Here is a 20,109-nt window from a genome sequence, read left to right on the forward strand (position 1 = left end):
GAGATCTTAAAGAAGCTTTCAGCCTGCAAGAAAAGCAGTATGTGGAAGAGACCAGTGGAGAAACTCCAGCCCAACAGGAAGAAGATCCAAAATTGGAAATGGAGTCCTGGCAGAAGGAATCTGATTCCCTCCGACAGGTGACAAAGGGTATCAAGGTGTTAATGAATAGAATGAGAGAAAGAACCTTAGGTTTCTGACCCTAGACCACCTAATCTCTGCACTGTAAAGCTTTTCTCTCTGTTCTAAGAAGTGAACCTTACGAGGCCAGCTAGTGGTGCACTTGGTTAAGCACACATACTACCATGTGCAAGGATCTGGGTTCAAGCCCCTGCTCCCCACCTGTATGGGGATGCTTCACAAGTCATGAAGCAGGTCTGCAGGTGTCTGTCTTTCTCTGGCCATCTCTATCCCCCCATCCCCTCTCAGTTTCTCTCTATCCTATCTAAAAAAAAAAAATTAGAAGAAAAAAAAATGGCCACTGGGAACATTGGCAATAATAATAATATAAATTATTTTTTTAGGGAGTTGGGCGGTAGCGCAGCGGGTTAAGCGCAGGTGGTACAAAGCACAAGGACCAGCGTGAGGATCCCGGTTCAAGCCCCTGGCTCCCCACCTGCAGGGGAGTCGCTTCACAAGTGGTGAAACAGGTCTGCAGGTGTCTATCTTTCTCTTCCCCTCTCTCTCTTCCCCTCCTCTCTCCATTTCTCTCTGTCCTATCCAACAACGATGACATCAATAACAACAACAACTACAACAATAAAGCAACAAGAGCAACAAAAGGGAATAATTTTTTTTAAAAATTAAATTTTTAAATATTTATTTATTTATTTATTTATTGAATAGACATGGCCAGAAATCGAGAGGGAAGAGGGTTATAGAGAGAGAGAGAGAGAGACACCTACAGGTGGGGAACGAGGACTCAAACCTGGCTCCTTGAGTATTGTAACGTGCACTCAACCAGATGCACCACCACCCAGCTCCTAAATTATTTTTTAAAAAAGAAATCAACCCTACATAGTAACTTTGAATTTTAGATATTCATCCTTAAGATGGGCAAAACTATGGGAGGGCAAGCCAGTAAACATCCCAACTAGATGCTCCTTGGAGTCTTTTTATGCATGATGCAAGCCCATACAATATCTGTTGAATTAGGGAGAGTTCTAACCAATGAGGTGGACTTCATTCAGTAGAGAAGGAGCCAGGGTCTGCTGGTGTGACTGATTACAGGCCAGAAAGAAAAAAGAAAGAAAAGGCTAGAAATAGTTCAGAGAGGGAGTCAGGCGGTAACACAGCGGGTTAAGCGCAGGTGGCACAAAGCTGAAGGACTGGTGTAAGGATCCTGGTTCGAGCCCCCAGCTCCCCACCTTCAGGGGAGTCGCTTCACAAGCGCTGAAGCAGGTCTGCAGGTGTCTGTCTTTCTCTCTCTCTCTCTGTCTTCCCCTCCTCTCTCCATTTCTCTCTGTCCTATCTAACAACAATGACATCAATAGTAACTACAACAATAAAACAACAAGGGAAATAAAAGGGAATAAATAAATATTAAATCTTAAAAAAGAAAGAAAGAAAGAAATAGTTCAGAGAATATCTGAGTTCTCAGAGGACAGGAAACAGCCTGTTCAGATTCCCTCCCTAATGTAACCAAAGCTGTAAGTAACAATAACACTAGGTAAGAGTATAAGCTTTCTTCCTTAAATTGAATTTTTTTTTTAATAAAGAACCAAAATGATGTGCACTGGCTCTATATGAAGTTGTCCCATTGTCCTGTAGACATTAGGGTGAGGACCCTAACTCCCCACCCCAGGTAGTAATTATAGGTTCATATTGCATTCTTATTTGTGTGTCCTTGTAACTAAAGCACAAGAGTGTGAAACTAGTTGACTAGTATAGAGAGTCTGGGTTATACTTCTGTAGGTAGAACTAACTGTCTTTATCCTGATCTCAGTCATGACAGGCCACAGATCCTAGTGTAACATCTTGCTCTTTGACCTCATCATTAGCTTGTGCTTACAGCCTTCCTTGATAACACTGTTTTGCAGACTGTGGAGAAGCAACAGCAGAAGATTGATCATTTGCGTTCACAAGTACAGGTGAGCTAGAGCCCTTGGGATATGTAGGCAAGATTTAATGATGGACTTCCTGGAGTTCTTGGAGTTGATGCAATTTATTCTTCATTTGGAATACAACATGAATGAGATCTGGTGACCTAGGAAGTGGCATAGCTAATAAAATGCCAAGCTTGCTAGGAGTAAGGTCCTGAGTTTGATCCCTAGCATCACATTTACTAGAGTGATGTTCTGATTATGTGTGTATTGTGTTTAAATTAAAATAATAATGACGCCTATATCATTGATTTTAGCCTGAAATATTTGTTGGGAGTGAGTTTCAACCTAATACTTTAAGAATAAGATCCATGGGAGTCAGGCGGAAGCGCAGTGGGTTAAGTGCATATGGCGCAAAATGCAAGAACAGGCAGAAGGATCCCAGTTTGAGCCCCCAGCTCCCCACCTGCAGGGGAGTCACTTCACAGGCAGCGGAGCAGGTTGCAGGTGTCTATGTTTCTCTCCCCCTCTCTGTGTTCCCCTCTCTCCATTTCTCTCTGTCCTATCCAACAACGACAACATCAATAATAACTACAACAATAAAACAGCAAGGGCAACAAAAGGGAATAAATAAATAAATATTTAAAAAAAAGAATAAGATCCATATTACCCTAAGGAAACATAGAGAACTCAGTATTGGGAATGGTGATGGGATGCCTTATAGAGATTATATACCTTAAAGGAAGAGCTAGCTAGGCAAAGAAGAGCTGCTAGAGATGATGATATTGAAATTGCAGAGTGGAGGGCACGGGTAGATAGCATAATGGTTGTGCAGAGAGACTCATGCCTGAGACTCTAAAGTCCCAGGTTCAATCTCCTGCACCACCGTAAGCCAGAGCTGAGCAGTGCTCTGGTTAAAAAAAAGAAAAGAAGAAAGAAAAGAAATTGCAGAGTGGAAGAACAGCTTAGCATGAAGACATGATCATCATGGCTTTGAACATGGAGCTGTAAACAGTTTGATACTGCTAAAGTAAGGTGATAAATGGAGAACTGGGCTTTAGAAAGGTTCTCTCCAACTAAGGTAGTTTTTAATGGAGGTGTGTTATGGTAAAATAACATTTACAAATCAGGCTTTAGTATGGAAGAAGATTAGCACTTGGAAAGAGCCAAAAATGGAAGCCAGTTAGATATTTGGGAGATGCTGAAAAAATCTAGCTTCAGGCAGTAGCACAAGGAGGAGAAGTGAAAAGACAAGTTTAAATGAATTTTAGGAGGTAAAAATTAAGAGAAATTAGTAACTGAGAAAGTTTAGGGAGTTGAAAAAGGAAAAAAAAATCAAAGATGACTCCTGGTTTCTATTTTGGGAAAGAGTGGGATGTCCTTACTTGAGTTCTTCAAGGCCTACTTGGCTTCTCTTTGGACTTTAAAAAGGTAAAATGACCTCTCTCTGAGGGGTAACTAACAGTTGGAATCCTGCCTTTGCCATTATGTGGGTTTGGCTGTGTCTTTTTAATTCATCTATTTCAGGTTCTATAGACAGCCTAGTAAATATAATACCCATTTAAAATTTCAGGGTTTTTTCTTATTTTTATTTATTTATTCCCTTTTTGTTGCCCTTGTTGTTTTATTATTGTATTTATTATTGTTGTAGTTGTTGGATAGGACAGAGAGAAATGGAGAGAGGAGGGGACAGCAGAGGGGGAGAGAAAGATAGAAACCTGTAGACCTGCTTCACCACTTATGAAGTGACTCCCCTGCAGGTGGGGAGCCAGAGGCTCGAATGGGGATCCATATACTGGTCCTTGTGCTTTGCACCACCTGTGCGCTGCACTACAGCCTGACTCCCAAAAATTTCAGGTTTTAATAGAGTCTTTAATGAATTTCCAAAATAGGTTTCCTGAAACCCTAAGAGTTCACAAAGGTTGAAAAATCCCAATATGGGGCAGGGTTGTGGCATGCCTAGTTGAGCACACGTTACAGTGCACAAGGACTCAGGTTTGTGTCCCTGGTCCCCGGACCTGCAAAGGGAAAACTTTGTGAGTGGTGAAGCAGTTTTTCAGGTGTCTCTCTGTCTCTATCATCCCCTTCTCAAGTTCTGGCTGACTCTATCCAATAAATAAAGATAATAAAAAATAAAACCCATATAAATGTTAGCTCTGTCCATGATGAAGTTTCTCAGGCAAAAAAAAATGTAAAGTGAGGAGCCAAGAGGTGGTGCATCTGGTAAAGCTCATATATATGCTGCAATGTGTAAGGACCCAGGTTCAAGCCCCAGCTCCTACTTGGAGGGGGAAAGTTTCAGGAGCAGTGAAACAGTGCTGCAGGGTCTTTTACCCTCTTTATCTCCCACTTTCCTCTTAATTTCTCTCTATCTATCCAGTAAGTAAAATGACAGGTAAGTAGCAAGGAAGGTGGCTCAGTGCGTAAAGTACAGGACTTACATGCATGAGAGCCCAGCTTTATTTCTGGCACTGTATACTGTTGGAGTCGTGCAGTTCTCTAGCACCCTTTTCCACCCCAATGAAATAAACCTTCCTGTTTGTTTTGGTCAGGTAATTTGCTGGAATGAGAGTCATTATGGTTACCATGTGTATTTCATGATGAGACTTTATTTGCAGTTGCCTTTCTTAATACAAAATAGCAAAATTCAGAATTTAAGATGACAAATGCCTCTCTATTCACCCTTACTATCCTTTAGTTGATTGTGGGGTTTTTTTTGTTTGCTTCTTTGTTTTGTTTGATAGGACAGTCATATTTAAGAGTGGAAGGAGAGATACAGAAAGAGGCAAAGAGACACCTGTGGCACTGATTAACCACTTTTGAAACTTCCCCCCTGCAGGGGAGCTTGAACCCAGATCATTGCACATGGTAAAATGTCCACTTATCTGAGGACACCACCACTGGGCCCCCTCACCCTTATCCTACACACTACTAACCAGGTTCCTATGAGAGTGCTTTTCTGTTGTACCCATTCTCATCTCTGTCAAGTACATTTAATACACAGTATTGTCAAGGACGTTTGCCTTGAGCATTTCAAGCTGCTTAAGGACAGGAGCCCTTTGGTATTCTTTTCAGTAGCTTTAATGCCTTTCCCAGGTACTCAGTGCTCAGTGTATATTGAACTCAGCTGATCACCACATTCCTTGCCCTGAAGAAGGTATGGTCTAGTGAAAGGAGGAGTCATGTGTACAGCCAACAAATGTATTCAGGAGCCATCAAGGGATATAAGTAGTAGGGTGGGATTAGGATTAATTAGATCTGTTTGACAGGATGGTGACTCAGTAGAGCACAGGACTTGCATGCCTGAGGCCTTGGATTTGGTCCCTGGTGATGCTTATGCTGGAGAAGTGTTTTGATATATTGCTCTCACACAATTAACTCTTTAAAAAAAAGTTTGATTAGATCTGGTTTGCAGACTTAGAAAGGCTTAAGAGGTTTCCTGATGACAGGTAGGCGCAAGAATGGTCTGACTGAACAAAGGAGAAGAGTAAGCAACAGTTTTCAAGCTGGAGCCTTCCATTAGCCATTCAGTATAACTACAGGAAAGGCTAGATAGAGGGTCAAAACAAATGCTATTAGAAAATTAGGTAAGGGCCAGATTGGCCTAGAGTGACCCCATTGAGGAGCTAGCCGCTTGGTACATGGTACATAAGGGTTTAAATGGGAAGTCACTGTTTGTGCTAAGATAATCTCTGAGCACTGTTGTATGGGCATTATGGGACTCAGGGAAATGGGAATATGATCTAAAGCAGACTTGTTATCCCTGGTTTGTTCTCCCATCACTCCCTACCTTGGGATTCAGAGCCTAGAACAAGAAGTGGCTCAAGAAGAAGGAACAAGCCAGGCCCTAAAAGAGGAGGCCCAGCGGAGGGAGACAGCCCTGCAGCAGCTTCGCACAGCCGTGAAAGAGGTGAGGCAGCATCAGACTTCTTGCTGTTGTTTCCACAAGTCTAATTTCTCTGCCTTTCTTATCTACCCAACTCCCATAGGAGTCACCATGTTTGAGAGGAAAGAAAGGGACATGGCATCCTTCTTTATATTAAAGTTCCTAAGTGTGTCTTAGAGTGACCATAATTAAGCAGGAAAATTTTGATTTGTGACAAGTGACTCTTCCCCTTTCTCTTCCCCTTTGTCTTCCTGCTGTCACAGGTTTATGGTATGATATTGCAGAGGAAGAGTTCAGTTGGAGTTTGGTGGTCCTCATGAAGTAAACACAACTGTCAGCAGAGGGCGACCTAGTTCACTGTTCTAGTCTCTAGGAAGGAATTTCCCAGAACTAGAATTGTCACATAGCCCAGGGTGGGTGAAGGGCTAGGACTGCAAAAGTTCAGTGTCTTTGGAACAGAATAGTGTAGAGACGAGAAGAGAATGGGTTAAGCTATTCAGAGAGAGTGAGGAGAAAGTGACACAGATATGCATGAATAGCTGGTCTATGTAGTGAAACCTAAGTCCATTGATGATTTAGAAAGGCTGAACACATCCAGCACTTTGTCCTCCAGGTCTCCAGCTTCTTTGATGCTCCCACCAAGTGACTATTAGCTATCGCATTGTCTTTTCCCAGTTATTACTCTGATCAGACTGGCTGGTGGCCATTTTTGTCAGGGTGGCAAGGAGAGATTGAAACCATTGTCTACTCAGATTTCACAGTTCACATTAATCCTTCTCTAATAGCCTGGCTAACTAACAGAGCTGGCTGAGGGATTGCCTTCAGATAGAGTTCCGAGGGGCGGGAGTATCTTCTGTGGTTCCTAAACAGAAACCTGGAGGCTGATGATTCAGAGTCTGCTGGGAATAGTTTCCTCTTCAGAGCTGGAGCCCTGTGGGCCCAGCCTACCTGCAGGAGAAACTAGTCTGTTTATTGGGGGGGGGGGGGTACTGCTTATGACTCAGTACTTGCTGTCACATATCCACACTCATGTATAGATTCTGTACCTTTCCCTGGGCCTTGGTTAATGTGTTTGCCCATCTACCTGCTCAGCTTTCAGTGCAGAACCAGGATCTGATTGAGAAGAATTTGACTCTCCAGGAACACCTGCGCCAGATTCAGCCAGGACCTCCATCTTCACCAGATACAGCCCAGCTGGCATTTGAACTCCACCAGGAATTGGCTAGTTGCTTTCAAGATCTGCAGGCTGTCTGTAGCATTGTGACTGAGAGAGCCCAGGGCCATGACCCTAATCTCTCTCTGCTCCTGGGCATTCACTGTGAGTCCTTAGGCTTATCTGCTATCTAGGAAAAAGAGTCCAACTGCCCTATCCTTATAATAATGTGTGAACAGATCTACATAGACCCTGTGCAGTTTAAATATTTTGCAAAATACACGTTCAGTAAATCTGTCTTGGAAACAGGTTATCCTTATGCATGGCATATGGGGTACTTAAATGCATGACAAAGAGTAGGTCTTAGGCAGCAAGCTAATGTGCTACTTATACGCAACTGCTTGTTGTAAAGTGTGTCATCCCAAGATCATGGGCCTCAAGGTACTGCTTTTCTGTACTCCACAAGAAAATGTCTCCTAAATGATACACTAACATTGTCTCAAAATGTTCTCCTCCTTAGCTGCACAGCACCCAAGGACTCAGCTAGATTTACAGAAGCCAGATGTGATCAAGAGGAAACTAGAAGAAGTTCGGCAGCTGCGCCGTGATATCGAGGACTTAAGGACCACCATGTCAGACAGATACGCCCAGGACATGGGAGAAAACTGTGTGACCCAATGAAAAAGCCAGGGATGAGACAGGCTGCATTCCACCCAGCGAGCATCTGGTCTGTGAACCCACAAGTCCTGCCCCAATAGTCTATTAACTCCTGTCTGCTGCTATTCCCAGAGAGGAGGGGATGGCAGGAGAGAAAAACCTGCATCAGGAGGCCAGGAACTGATTAGGGGATTGCATCTGCCTTTCTGCACTCTGGTTTTGCCTGGTTGAGTTGCATTTGTCCTGTTAGATATGACTGACTTTTAAGGGTAAGTTACTAATCACCTTTTGCAGGCTGACTGATACATACAGCTCCAAGTCAAAGGCAAACAGGCTGCTCAGCTACCTTCTTCATCTTCTGGGATGGGTCCAAATTCATTCCCACACAATCCCTTGATCCTGCTAATCCTAGCAGTTCAAGAGAGGGACCTGAGCAGACTGAGAACTAGTAATAATAGCTGTTTGAGAATTCTTAGGCCCCACTCTCATTGTTTCTTCCTCAGGGCTCTTGTTCTCACAGAAGACTCAGGGTAGTCTGTTTGTTAACAGTACCCACTAGAACAGGGCCCTGAGGAATTATAGCCAGGGCTCCTTCACCTATGCTACCATAGCATTTTATAGGACAACCCATCCCCCCAGTTGCCCTGTATGGTTGGAGCTCTGCTCACAGGGTTAACACAGTCTGTGTTCTCAGGCCTTCTAGGTATCCCCCTTCTTGTACTCTTTCAGTGTGTAAACTCTTTTGTGGTTCTGGGTTTGGGTAGGATTTTCTCCCAGAATACTGCAAAGCCACTATCAGGCTGCTCACTCCTTCCCTCGGGCTGGGGCCAGTGCCTAGGCCCCTGATTGTGCCTCTTGTGTTTGAATTAGGGGTCCTTTCTTGCTCAGGGCTCCATGACAGTGCAGGGTGCCTAGGATATGTTGGCTTTTAAATATAGCTCTCAGTTTTGTTCCATTGCACCCTACCCTCCCTGTTTTCTGGTCTTCTCTTTCCTCATCTAGGGAACATCTCATAATTGTTTATCATCTGGTTATTGGGATGACTCAGATCTCCTTTAGATGTGGAATCAGGCCAGAGACCTGTCTGAATATGGAGAAGTCATGAGCAATTCAGAAGCCAAATCAACCACTGAGTTTCTTGCAAAACTGTGGTTTGTTAGGGCAGCATCCTGGACTTCACTCCTGGTCTGAATGAGACTCCTTAAGTGTTTTTACAAGTTTGTGTTTTATTTATGGAATGACTTACTCCTTTTCAGAACAGCTCCACCCAGCCCTCTCAAGCCTCTGGTCTCTGGCCTAATAGCAAAGCCGCCTGGTTGGTCTCCACCCTGTGTTGGGAGCCCAGCCACCATGCTCACGGGTATTTTCCTCAAAGTTTATAAGCAGTTATTTATATGAATCCTTGTTATGTCAACTGGTTTGTATTGCCTATTTTGATTACAAAATAAAATATTTAACAGACGCTTCAGTTCCCATTGCTTTCTGTTACCAGCATTCTCTACTCCACCCTTCATTCTGGCTTTTTTGGAGGCATACTTTAGCCAATTCCCTCAAAAAAGCAACAAAGAGTACCTTTGGCTGATCTAGCCCCGAGTCCTACCATCCCCACTCTTGTTCTATGGCAACAAATAAGATCTCTTTCCACACCACTCTCTGCTGGGTGTAGTTGCTTTGAGTCATACAGCCAGCCAGTTTGTCATTGGGAAATTTACTTTGAGAGAGGAAGTCGTCTGTTTCTGGGTTACTGTGAGGAAGTGGTCTCAGAGCAGTGCAATACACTGTTTGCCTCAGGGAGCTCAGGTTGTCTTCCTGGGCTAAGCTCTGGGCTTAGGTAGAATTTTGAGAGCCATCATGTTCAATCACAAACATAACTGAGTCTCCAAAGTTGGCTTGGTTGCTGGAAGCAAGGGCAGGATGGAATGCCATGTGCAGCATGGAGCAGGAATTGAGCTTGGGCCACCTAGGGACCCTTAAACAAGCCTTGACTCTTAAACAAGGCTCCCCGGTTCTAGGGAGTCCTGATACCATCTCAGCCTCCACCCTCCAGAGCCAACAGCCTCCTCTTAGCCTGGTCTCCATCTGGCTTCTTGAGGGTGTGGCCCCAGCTCCTGCCACCACCCTTCCCTGTCTAAACCTGCCAGAGTGAAGAGGAACTTAAGGGCTGACCCTGCCCTGGCGAACCTCCTATCTGGTGGGGTTATCTGTGCGTGAGTGTTAGGGGGAAGAGGGTCTTTTGCAGCGCGGGTTTTCAGTTTGAAAGCAACCGAAGCTCAGAGCCCCACGCAGAGCTGCGCCTTCGTGGCACAGGGGCTGAGTAGTTGAGCGAGGCTGAGGCCGCCCGGCCAAACCCCCGCCTCGCCCGGCTGCTTCTGGTCCCGCCCCGCCTCACTGCGAGCCCTAGATTCGGCCCGGCCTCGCCGGGCGGCCCAGTGCAGAACCGGCTGCCGACCGAGGGGGTGGGGGCGGTGGCATGGGGCGGGGTCGCGCAGGCTCCTCCCGGCCGCGCTGCGAGCCGCCCATTGGCCCTGAGAGCCGTGACTCGCGGGCGCAGAGCAGGAAGGAAACCGCTCCCGATCGCGGCGTCGTCTCCAGGCCGTGCAGCCGCCGCTACCGCCGCCCGTCTGCCACTCGATCTGTCCGTCCACCCTCAGCATGAGCGGCCTGCGTGTCTACAGCACGTCGGTCACCGGCTCCCGCGAAGTGAGTGCTGCCGGGAGAGCGCGGCGGCCGATCCTTGCACTTCGGAGGGAGGGGGGAACCGTCTCCGGGGCGTGGGCGGGACGGGGGACTAGGCTGGGGGGTTTCTAGGCGCTGGGTATGGCCTCCTTGTTGGCAGGTCTGGGGCGGGCCCTGCGGTTCTTACCCGAACCTCTTGGTCGGGCATCCTGGGTCTTCATCGAGTTGCCCACGCCCATCCCCCGTTACTGGACACTCGCTCTCTGCAGCTGGCCCTGGCCGCGTCCTTACCTTGCCCTTCCTCTGTTCCACTGTTTGTGTACCTGGGGTGGGGGTGGCTCCCTGCCAGCCTCCACCCAGGCCTTCCCTCATACCCCTCCCGGAGCTCCTGGCTGTCCCCGTCCCCATCCTGAACTTTATCCCACTTCCCTTAGTTCTGACTCCTTCCATGTTTGGTGTACCCTCTCATCCTGCATCGCTGCAGACCAGACACATCTAGTGGCCAGAGGGCGTTCCTCCTCCCCTGGCCCGAGCATGTGAAGGGCACAGGGAGATAAAAACTTCTCAACAGACCTATCTTCTCCCACTAGAGTTCCCCCCACAAATCCTCCAACCTTTTCTCTAACCCCTGCCTGCTCTGTCCTCAGATCAAGTCCCAGCAGAGTGAGGTGACCCGCATCCTAGATGGAAAACGCATTCAGTACCAGCTAGTGGACATCTCCCAGGACAACGCCCTGCGGGATGAGATGCGAGCCTTGGCGGGCAACCCCAAGGCCACCCCACCTCAGATTGTCAACGGGGACCAGTACTGTGGGGTATGGGCCTCGTGGGTTAAGGATGGAGGGAAGGGAGGCTATCATAGGTCAGAGTCAGATCCGAGATAGGGCACCAGCCTACAAGTGACCACCTCTCGCCTCCTCTTCCCCAGGACTATGAGCTCTTCGTGGAGGCTGTGGAACAAAACACACTGCAGGAGTTCCTGAAATTGGCCTGAGCCAGCCCAGCCCACCGGACTCCATCATCACATTCCCCTTAGCCATTGCTCAGCCATGAAGGACCTTGTGACCAACTCCCAGTCACTCCTAAGCCTCTCCCCACAGCCCCAGATCCTTTTTCCCTTTTCTAAGTGTAGCCACCTTGCCTTTATTCAGAGTCAATATTCCCTACTCATTAGTCTCAGAAATTGTCTTATAAACAGCAACCCAAATGTTTGCCTCAGCCAGGCCCTGGGGCTGCCACCCTGCCTGGCACTGGCTGATGGGCAACTTTGTTGATTCCATTAGCCAGGGCTCTGCCAAAGGCCCCGCAATTCCTGTTCTGGGAGCATCTTAGAGACCATTAAATATCCCATTCCACTGACACCGTGTCTGTTGGTGTGGCCTGGGCATCCGGGGTCCCCGATCTGCGCAAGGCTGGTAGACATGTTGAGTCTGTGGGTCGATCAGCTTCACCTTTCACTGTGTGGCATCTGTGCGTGTGGCAGTACATGGACTTGACTGTGTACCCAGCATGCACGCCTGTGTGGACCAGTAGTTTCTGGAAACAGTGCATCCGGTCACCGAGTCCACATAACTGCGATGGTGTCCATGACACCTATGCCTGGGGTGTGTGCGCTGCTTATGTGCCTGCCTGTCAGTATTGGTGTGGCTGTGTCATGTGGCTACCTGGGTGTTGGCAGACTGGCTTATGTGGGTGTGTCATGGAATTGGGTGCACAGCTGCAGTTCTGCCCACTTGTGTGGTGGTTCTGTGCAGTGCTGGCTAAGGGCTCAGTGCTTATGGATGGGCATGTGTACATTTGTGCAAAGCCATCTATAGGCTGCACAACTATAACTGAGTACAGCTCTGCTACCCTGCCTAGGCTGCACTGGGGCAGCCTTCCTTCACTGGATCGCCTAGCCCTTCTGGGGAGAAAGGAACCTAGAGGACAAAGAGCCAGCAGACAGGCCCGCCAGCTGAGGCTCAAGTTACTGGGGGGGGGGGGAGACACACCGGACTGCACCCCCTCCCCAGCCCAGATGCAAGTCTTCCCTGATGCCTCTGGGCTGGGCCCCATGGAGAGAACCTTGCAGAAAAGGGTGTTGTGTAGGGGCGGGCGCTTTATTCAGGGCCAGAGGCGGGTGGCTGGGCCCTGCGTGCCCGCAGCAGCAATGCAGCATTGGGCACCAGGCCTGCAGCCTGCAGTGTAACTGCGTCATCCTGGTAAACTGTGGGTGGGAACGTGCTGACAATCTCGAAGTTGTGGGTGTCCACAGCCCTGGAGAGCAGCGCAGACAGATCAGGCCCATTGTTGGAGCCAGAACCTCGGGGTAGCCACCCACCCCCCACTCCTGCCCACCTGGCCTGTGCGAGCAGGGCCCGCACATCCCCGATGGTGTCCTCTGGCCGCATCATCAGCAGGAAGGCCTGTTCACCATTTTCAGACTTGACACGAAGCATAGAGTGTGGGGCAGGGGACAACTCTGGCGACTCACGGCTCCTGTGGGACCAGAGGCTATCAGTGCCCCCTGTGACAGAGCCCTTTGTCTTCACTTGTCTCCCCTGTCCTCTGGTCCTCACCTCTCACGCTCAGCAACTAAGGCAGGTGTCTCTACCACGATCTCCTGGATCCGGGCAGGCATCGGGCAGCAGTTCTGAAAGGTAGCAATGGAGACTGGACAAGAGTCCAGGGTCACACCTTCTCCCCCAGCCCTGATAGAGGGCTTACCCCTGATTAAGGGTGAATAAGACCAGTGAGCTAAAGGGACAGAGTTGGGGACCAAGGAGGAGAAATGGAAGGAAAGCTTTAGAAAATGGCATTATCATTTCCAAGAAGCTTTAGAAAATGGCCACACCAGAGCAGGGGTAGATAGCATAATGGTTATGCAAAGAAACTCTTATGCCTGAGGCTGACTCCAAAATCTCAGGTTCAGTCCCTTGCACCACCATAAGCCAGAGCTGAATAGTGCTCTCGTAAAAAAAAAAAAAGAAAGAAAAGAAAAAAGAAAATGGCCACACGAGGGTCCAGGTGGTGGTAGACCTGGGAGAACCATTATCATCCATGAGGGCCCAAGTTCAAGCCCTCAGTCTCCACCTGCAAGGGGAAAGTTCACAAGCAGTGCTGCAGGGGTTCTCTTTCTCTCTGCCTCTCTCCCACTCTGTCTCTCACCTCTATAGAAGAATGAAAGAACAGTGGTTAATGGGAGGTGTGAAGCCATGCAGGAACTGAGCCTCTACAATAACCTGGTGGGGGGTGGGAGGTGGCCAGGCTGAATGGCTAACCCAGCACAGGTCAGGGAAGGCCTCCCTGGGAAAATGACACAAGTTGTGATCTAAGGTGAGGAGTCATCCTCAGATGTGGTAAGAGGGACAGGTGATTTTCTGAGAGATGTGATTCACTTGAGAAAGTGTCAGCAGTCTGTGTGCCTGACTGTGTGGAATGGAAGACAGGGTAAAGGTGGGGAGAGGACCAGCACTGGATGATGCACCTGTAATGCCAAGATGAGAGCTTGGCTTTCCCCCAAGAACCACTGGAGAGTTTCAGCAAGGAAGGGCTGAGATCCTATTCAGATTTTTTAAAGTGCTCAGAGGCTGCAGGGAATGGGCAGATGAGACAGGAATGAGCAACGTGGGCTGAAGGGGTCAGTCCTGGGAGAGACAGCTTTGGTATCTTTCATAGGCGGAGACCTTGGAAGAGCAGCAGGATGGGGAGAGAATGGAGAGAAGACGATGTACTGTGTGAGACAGGATGTCTAGAACGGAGTGGGATATCTGGGACCTCAGGAGGCTACCCAGCTGTAGACTTTGCCCCTCAGAAAGCTACACTCCTGCTAATACAGCTGCCCTCTGGGTCCCAACCCAGAGCCCTCACCAGCTCCAGTTTCCAGGAGAGGAGAATCCCACTGAGGGACTCATCTCTCCATCCAGGTCCCCCCCCACCCCCAAGCCTGAGCCTCAGATAAGCTACTACTTTGGCAGACTGGGCAAGGGCTGATGGTAAAGGTACCCACGAAAGCTGGAAGGATTGGAGGCTGGCCTCACCTGCAGAGTGTCTCGAATGGGGCCCCGGATGTCAATCACCTCGCCTTGTCGGATCACAACTTTGGGAAGCCGATTGAGAAACTTCTCAGCAGTCATGTTGGATCCTGTGGGGAGGGCAGGGGGAAGCCTTGGCTCTGGAAAGGACTGTGGGTGATGGCGGAGGAGACCACCCAGAGCCTGTCCTGCACAGCATCCCCTTCACCTGGCTCAGCTTCAGGGCTGAGCTCACCTGGGTACTCCGTTCTGTCTGAAATCTTGCGAATCTTCTGGCCCACCACGCGCCCCTCGCCTGGGAACGGGTCCAGCCCATTGTCTGGGTAGACCTGATTGCGCAGGTCACTCACCTGACAAGAAGGGAGACAGCACTTTGCTCAGCTCTTCGACCCTGAGCTTCACCCAACGCCTATTTACCCAAACACAAGCCCCAGGAATTGACCCAAGGAACAGTGCTGTAATTGACAGACAAGGAAACCGGTCTTGGGAGAGCAGGAGGGCTGCAGCCCCATATTTTTCCTGCAGGCATCCCTCATGCTAGGCTGGAGTCACAGTCCTGACATCCTTCTCAGTGAGCACCACTCTCTTGGGAACTCACCAGGGAGGGAGGGATGAGGGTATCGGCAGAGGGAAAACGACCTCAGACCATCAGTGCACACATCACCTTGCTTACCCCTATCAGTACAAGCCTCCAAGGCCCTCACCTTGCCGGGAATTGCATCAAACACCCACAGCTGTGAGTCACATTCTTTTCTAAACTGATGGCACACATTCCTTCACATAACTTCATGAAGAGCCCTCTGGGATGCACAGTGTCACATGCTCCCATGAAAGCACCCCTCATCTCATCCCACGCTGAGCATAGCACCAGCTCCATCTCCTGACCTTTAGTCTTAACATCCACCCCAAGCCCAGGAGACACTGCTTCCAACCCAACCAGATGGCTTCAGAAGCTTCTTCAGGAAGCCTATGGGCCACTGTCTCAGTGCCCAGGCTATCAGAGTGCCCTGAACCTTGAGGGGCAGTGCTCTCCCAGGACTGAAGGGTGCCAGCAGGGGGCGCTGCCTGCTGCTTAACCACAGGTTATAGGCTGCTGGCTTTCCCAAACCCTCCCCAGCTGGGACTCCCTGAGACTCACCACCTCAGTGACTCACCACCTCAGACGGGGTGAGGCTTGAGGCTTATCCCTGCCCTCCTCCCCTCCCAAATCCCCATGGGTGTTTGAGGGGCACCTCATCACCTGGAAGGGGCCCCCATCAGGGTACAGGCGCTGGAGCTCTGAGGGGAAGAAGCCATCCAATATGTCCCGGAGACAGCGCTGCAGGAGGGAAGGGAGCAGTGAGGCACAGCTGGGCCTGTGTGGAGCCCCCTGCCTTCACTTCTTCCTGCCCAGATGGCAGGTCTTTACTGGGCTAATTCAGCTAACCACACTTTGGAACTACTCAGAGCCTAGGAATTGGGGTGGGGTGGAGGGAGTTGCAAGTTGTGCATGGGCCTGGGAGCCTGGGGTGAGGAAGGCCCCACCATCTCCAACTTATGGTGGGTGTGGTTAGGAGCCCTGGGCCCTGATGCCCCTTGTAATCCTACCTGTGTGGAGGGATCATAGAAGGGCCGGAAGGGCCCATCAAACATGATGATGCCATTCCGGTAGAGCTTCAGAGGAATGGGTTCAAGTGCACGTAAGCGTGCTCCACCAGGCACTGGCACCACCTGGGTGTCACCGTCTACCACCAGCTCACTGAGATCCTCCAGACTGGCCAGGAGCCTGTCAAAGTCCACCTCGGGAGGTACCAAAGAGTCCCCTGGTAAAGAGGATAGACACTCATGACTCCTTCATGGCTATGTGCCCTAGCAGCCCTGGGTCCAAGGCTCTTCCTGCTGGGGCAGTGGTCTGACCAGCTCCATCAGTGGGATCCTGGTGAGGAGGAAGGCCAGACAGCACTAGATAACAGTAAGAGCTTTGGGGGGCAGGGAGATAGCACCATTAACAGCACATCAGACTTTCATGCCTGAGGTGCCAGAGGCCTCAGGTTCCATCTCCGTCAACACCATAAACCAGAGCTGAGCAGTGCTCTGGTTCTCTAAAATGATGATGATAATAATAATAGTTATTATTATCATCTTTCATGGAAGTTACTTTGTGCCAAGGGTTTAATCTCCATTATCCCACCCTCTCCACATTACAAGTGCCATGTTATAGGAGGTATACTCATCCTCACTTTTCAGATGAGGAACCTGAAGATTAGAGAAGCCACTCTGGGCAATTTGCCTGGGGACACACACACAGTATGTGGCAGGAGCTGAATCTCCCAGGTCTGTCTGTCTGTGCCAGGCTCTGGGTTAGAAATTTAAAAGCTCGAGGGAGGAGGGAGGAGATACCATAATGAATATGCAAAAAGACTTTCATGCCTAGGGCTCAGAAGTCCCAGGCCCAGTCTCGTAAACCAGAGCTGTGCAGTACTCTAGTAAGATAACAAATAAGCCAGGCAGTGGTGCACCCTGTAGAGTACCATGCACAAGGACCAAGGTTCAAGTCCCCACTCCCCACATGTAGGGGAGAAGTCAAGCTTCATGAGTGGTGAAGCAGTGCTACAGGTTTCTCCCTCTCTCTCTCTCCCCCTCTTCATTTGATAGAGACAGCCAGATATAGAGAGGAAAGCAGGGGACATAGAGAGGAAGAGAGACACCTGCAGACTTACTTCACTATTTGTGAAGCTTTCCCCCTGCAGGCGGGGATGGGGCCCTGAACCTGGTCCTTGTACATTATAACATACGCTCAACCAGGTGTGCCTCCACTGAGCCCCTCTCTCCCTACCTTCCCTTTCCCTCTCAATACCTCTGTGCTATCAGATAAATAATAATAATATTCATCTATTCAGTCTTTACATAAATAATTTGCTCCTGTGATACAAAATGTATTGGGGGTGGAGGGCTATAGGCAAGCTGGAAACCTAGGAGAGCCAGTGGCTCTATTCTATTCCAAGTCCAAAGGTCTAAAAACTAGGAGAGAATGGATGCTGTTGTTTTCATTCCAGTATGCTCAAGAAGAGCCTGAATCTGCCCAAAGGGAGGGAAAAGGTAATATCCCAGTTTGAAGACCTTTTTTTTTTTTTTTACAAAGGAAAAGTCGGAAGTCTATCTTTCTTGGTAGAATTTCAGCCTTTTAATTTTTTCCCCCCAGATCTTGATTGGATGGGGTCCACACATATTAGTAAAAGGCGAAAGATTTATGCGATCTGAAGAGAAACCAGAGTATTGGTCCACACATATTAGAAAAGACAATCTGCTTTACTTAGTCTACTGATTCTCAAAAGTATCTTATTCAAAAATACCCTCAGAGAAGGATCCAAAGATCCTTAAATTATGATAAAATTACATGGACATCCTATAACCCAGTCAAATGGACACTCAAAAATAATATCACAGTGTTAAATATTAAGAAATCATAAATAAAAGTAAACTCAATAGTAATAATAAAAATTAGAAAGGAGGAGGAGGGGACAGGTGATGGCACACCTGGTTGAGTGCATAGTACAATGTGTAATAACCTGGGTTCAAGCCCCCAGTCCCCACCTGCAGGGGGAAAGCTTCATAAGTGGTGAAGCAGGTTTGCAGGTGTCTGTCTCTCACCCTACTTCTCCCTTCTCTATCAATTTCTGGCTGTCTCTACCCAATAAATAAATATAATTAAGAAAAAAAACCAGTTGAAAAGTTCAGTTCATTGGGGAGATAGCATAATGGTTATGCAAAAATACTTCCATGCCAGAGGCATCAAAGGTCAATCCCCAACACCATCATAAACCAGAGCTAAACAGTGTTCTGGTTAAAAAAAAGGAAAAGGAACAAGAAGGAAGAGGAAGAGAATTCAACTCAGAGCTGCTGGTTCTGGGTCAAGGCTGTCTGGGTTCAAATCCTGACTCCTCCATTTCTACCTATGCGCCGTCAATCAACTAATTTGAGGCTTTACTCCACAGCTTTCTCTTCTAGAAGGGAATAATGGCCCTAGCCTCCCAGGGATGACTATAAGGGCCAATAAAATAATCACTTAAGGACCAGCTTAGAATAAGCCATTTACTGAGATCAACTTTACTTTGCACAACCCAGAGGCCATGAAGCAGGGTTAAGAACCTCCATTTTATACAGGAGGAAACAGGCTCTGAGGCAGAACTGACTTGCCCCAGACCACTTGGCAAGTCTGATGGACTGATGGCAAGTCTGTTCTCCCCACCCACCTGTACCTTGAAGGAAGAGTGGGGAGTGTAATGGGACAGCAGCTGGACAGAAGAGAAAAAGGGTAGGCCTTGGATTGGACAGCTAATTCTGGATCACAGGCCACTTTGAGAAGCTGACAGAAGCCTTGGCTTCCTCTTCTGTTTTTTTGTTGCTTTGTTTTTTACTTTTTTAATATTTATTTATTTTCCCTTTTGTTGCCCTTGTTTTATTGTTGTTGTAGTTATTATTGTTGTTATTGATGTTGTTGTTGGATAGGACAGAGAGAAATGGAGAGAGGAGGGGAAGACAGAGAGGGGGAGAGAAAGATAAGACACCTGCTTCAATGGTTGAAGAAAGATAAGACCTGCTTCAATGGTTGTGAAGCAACCCCCCTCCAGGTGGGGAGCCGGGGGCTCGAACCAGGATGTTGTTTTTTTTTAACCAGAGCACTGTTCAGCTCTGGCTTATGGTGGGGGGGGGGGGATTGAACCTGGGACTTTGGAGACTCAGGTATGAGAGTCTGTTTGCATAATCATTGTTCTATCAACCCTCCACCCAGCTTCCTCTTCTGAAAAAATGTCCTGCTCATACAGCTGTGCAGAAACTTTGCAGGGATGTGAGTAGGGTAGTGGAGCAGCCAGGACAGATGCCGAGGCAAAAATGGTAGAGAACAGCTAGGATGCAGGCGGAGCATGGCTTCCCATTCCTTGCAGGGCCAGGCTCCCCCAAGGAAGTCATCTTCCCTGTAACCCCTACAGAACAGCATGACTTTCTAGGCCTTCCTGGAAGCTGTTTTTCACTAGGACGCCAGGCTGCGGCAGGATGTGGGTCAGGACTCTGGGGAGCCAATTCCTTTCCCCACAGTGGTGCTATAGCTGCACAGGGGAAGTACAGATGTGGTGGCCTTACTTCCTGTTGCCTCTGTGGCTTCTCAAAGAGTAGGCCCCAGCTGGCCTTGACTCTCCTCTGTATTTCCTACTGCTGTGGGGGCTCCACCTGCCCCTTCCTCCCACGGTTCCCTGGAATTGGAGATAACCAAGAAAAGCTCAAAGAGCATGCTAGGCATCCAGTTATGAGTCAGAATAACATAAAACTATTATTTTCCTGTAAAAACTACTTTCAAAATACATGGGTAAACATAAATATGACAGATACATTCACAGCATTTGATACCCAGCTCACCCCCAAGTTCTCCTAGGGGTGGGGGTGGGGGGCAGGAGCCTCAACCCTAGGCAGAGTCAGGAGGCCCACTCAGAGACTGGCTGCTAAAACCAGTGGCTTCCTGGGCTGTTTCTAGTAGCTGGTGGGCAGGGGAATATACCAAGAAGCAATGAGAGGAAAAAGAGAAGTTTGCTGGAAAATCATCCTATAGGCAGTGAAAGCAGGGAGGGTGGGGCAGGCATCAATGCAGCAGAGTGGAGGAGGTCAAACCAGGGCTGAGAATAAGGCAAGGAGGTGCCACCATTGACAGAG

The 20,109-nt window shown here is 48.5% G+C and overlaps 3 protein-coding genes across 18 annotated transcripts in view; 2 read left to right on the forward strand and 1 right to left on the reverse strand.

Annotated features, from left to right (window-relative positions):
• Positions 1 to 9,197, forward strand: part of CEP85 (centrosomal protein 85) — a 65,477-nt gene extending 56,280 nt beyond the window's left edge. For all 12 annotated transcript variants that reach the window (XM_060205603.1, XM_007522557.3, XM_060205605.1 and 9 more), the window contains 5 exons: positions 23 to 137; positions 2,037 to 2,087; positions 5,842 to 5,949; positions 7,018 to 7,243; positions 7,599 to 9,197. In XM_060205603.1, coding sequence (XP_060061586.1) covers positions 23 to 137; positions 2,037 to 2,087; positions 5,842 to 5,949; positions 7,018 to 7,243; positions 7,599 to 7,759 — 661 coding nt within the window. In that variant the 3' untranslated portion in view covers positions 7,760 to 9,197. The remainder of the gene's footprint in view (positions 1 to 22; positions 138 to 2,036; positions 2,088 to 5,841; positions 5,950 to 7,017; positions 7,244 to 7,598) is intronic.
• Positions 9,198 to 10,193: 996 nt separating this feature from the next.
• SH3BGRL3 (SH3 domain binding glutamate rich protein like 3) lies at positions 10,194 to 11,770 on the forward strand. The gene is made up of 3 exons (XM_007522556.3): positions 10,194 to 10,435; positions 11,059 to 11,226; positions 11,340 to 11,770. Exons 1-3 carry the CDS (start codon positions 10,388 to 10,390, stop codon positions 11,403 to 11,405), a joined length of 282 nt encoding a protein of 93 aa, XP_007522618.1. The 5' UTR covers positions 10,194 to 10,387; the 3' UTR covers positions 11,406 to 11,770.
• Positions 11,771 to 12,489: 719 nt separating this feature from the next.
• Positions 12,490 to 20,109, reverse strand: part of UBXN11 (UBX domain protein 11) — a 28,131-nt gene continuing 20,511 nt past the window's right edge. For 4 of the 5 annotated variants that reach the window (XM_060205592.1, XM_060205590.1, XM_060205591.1 and 1 more), the window contains 7 exons: positions 16,012 to 16,226; positions 15,665 to 15,742; positions 14,660 to 14,774; positions 14,431 to 14,534; positions 12,970 to 13,043; positions 12,749 to 12,889; positions 12,490 to 12,667 (listed from right to left, as the gene is read on the reverse strand). In XM_060205592.1, the coding sequence (XP_060061575.1) occupies positions 12,511 to 12,667; positions 12,749 to 12,889; positions 12,970 to 13,043; positions 14,431 to 14,534; positions 14,660 to 14,774; positions 15,665 to 15,742; positions 16,012 to 16,226 (884 nt within the window). In that variant the 3' untranslated portion in view covers positions 12,490 to 12,510. The remainder of the gene's footprint in view (positions 12,668 to 12,748; positions 12,890 to 12,969; positions 13,044 to 14,430; positions 14,535 to 14,659; positions 14,775 to 15,664; positions 15,743 to 16,011; positions 16,227 to 20,109) is intronic. The other variant, XM_060205594.1, reaches the window with a different exon arrangement.

The sequence above is a fragment of the Erinaceus europaeus genome, chromosome 13 (genome assembly GCF_950295315.1).
Source record: "Erinaceus europaeus chromosome 13, mEriEur2.1, whole genome shotgun sequence".
Taxonomy (NCBI): domain Eukaryota; kingdom Metazoa; phylum Chordata; class Mammalia; order Eulipotyphla; family Erinaceidae; genus Erinaceus; species Erinaceus europaeus.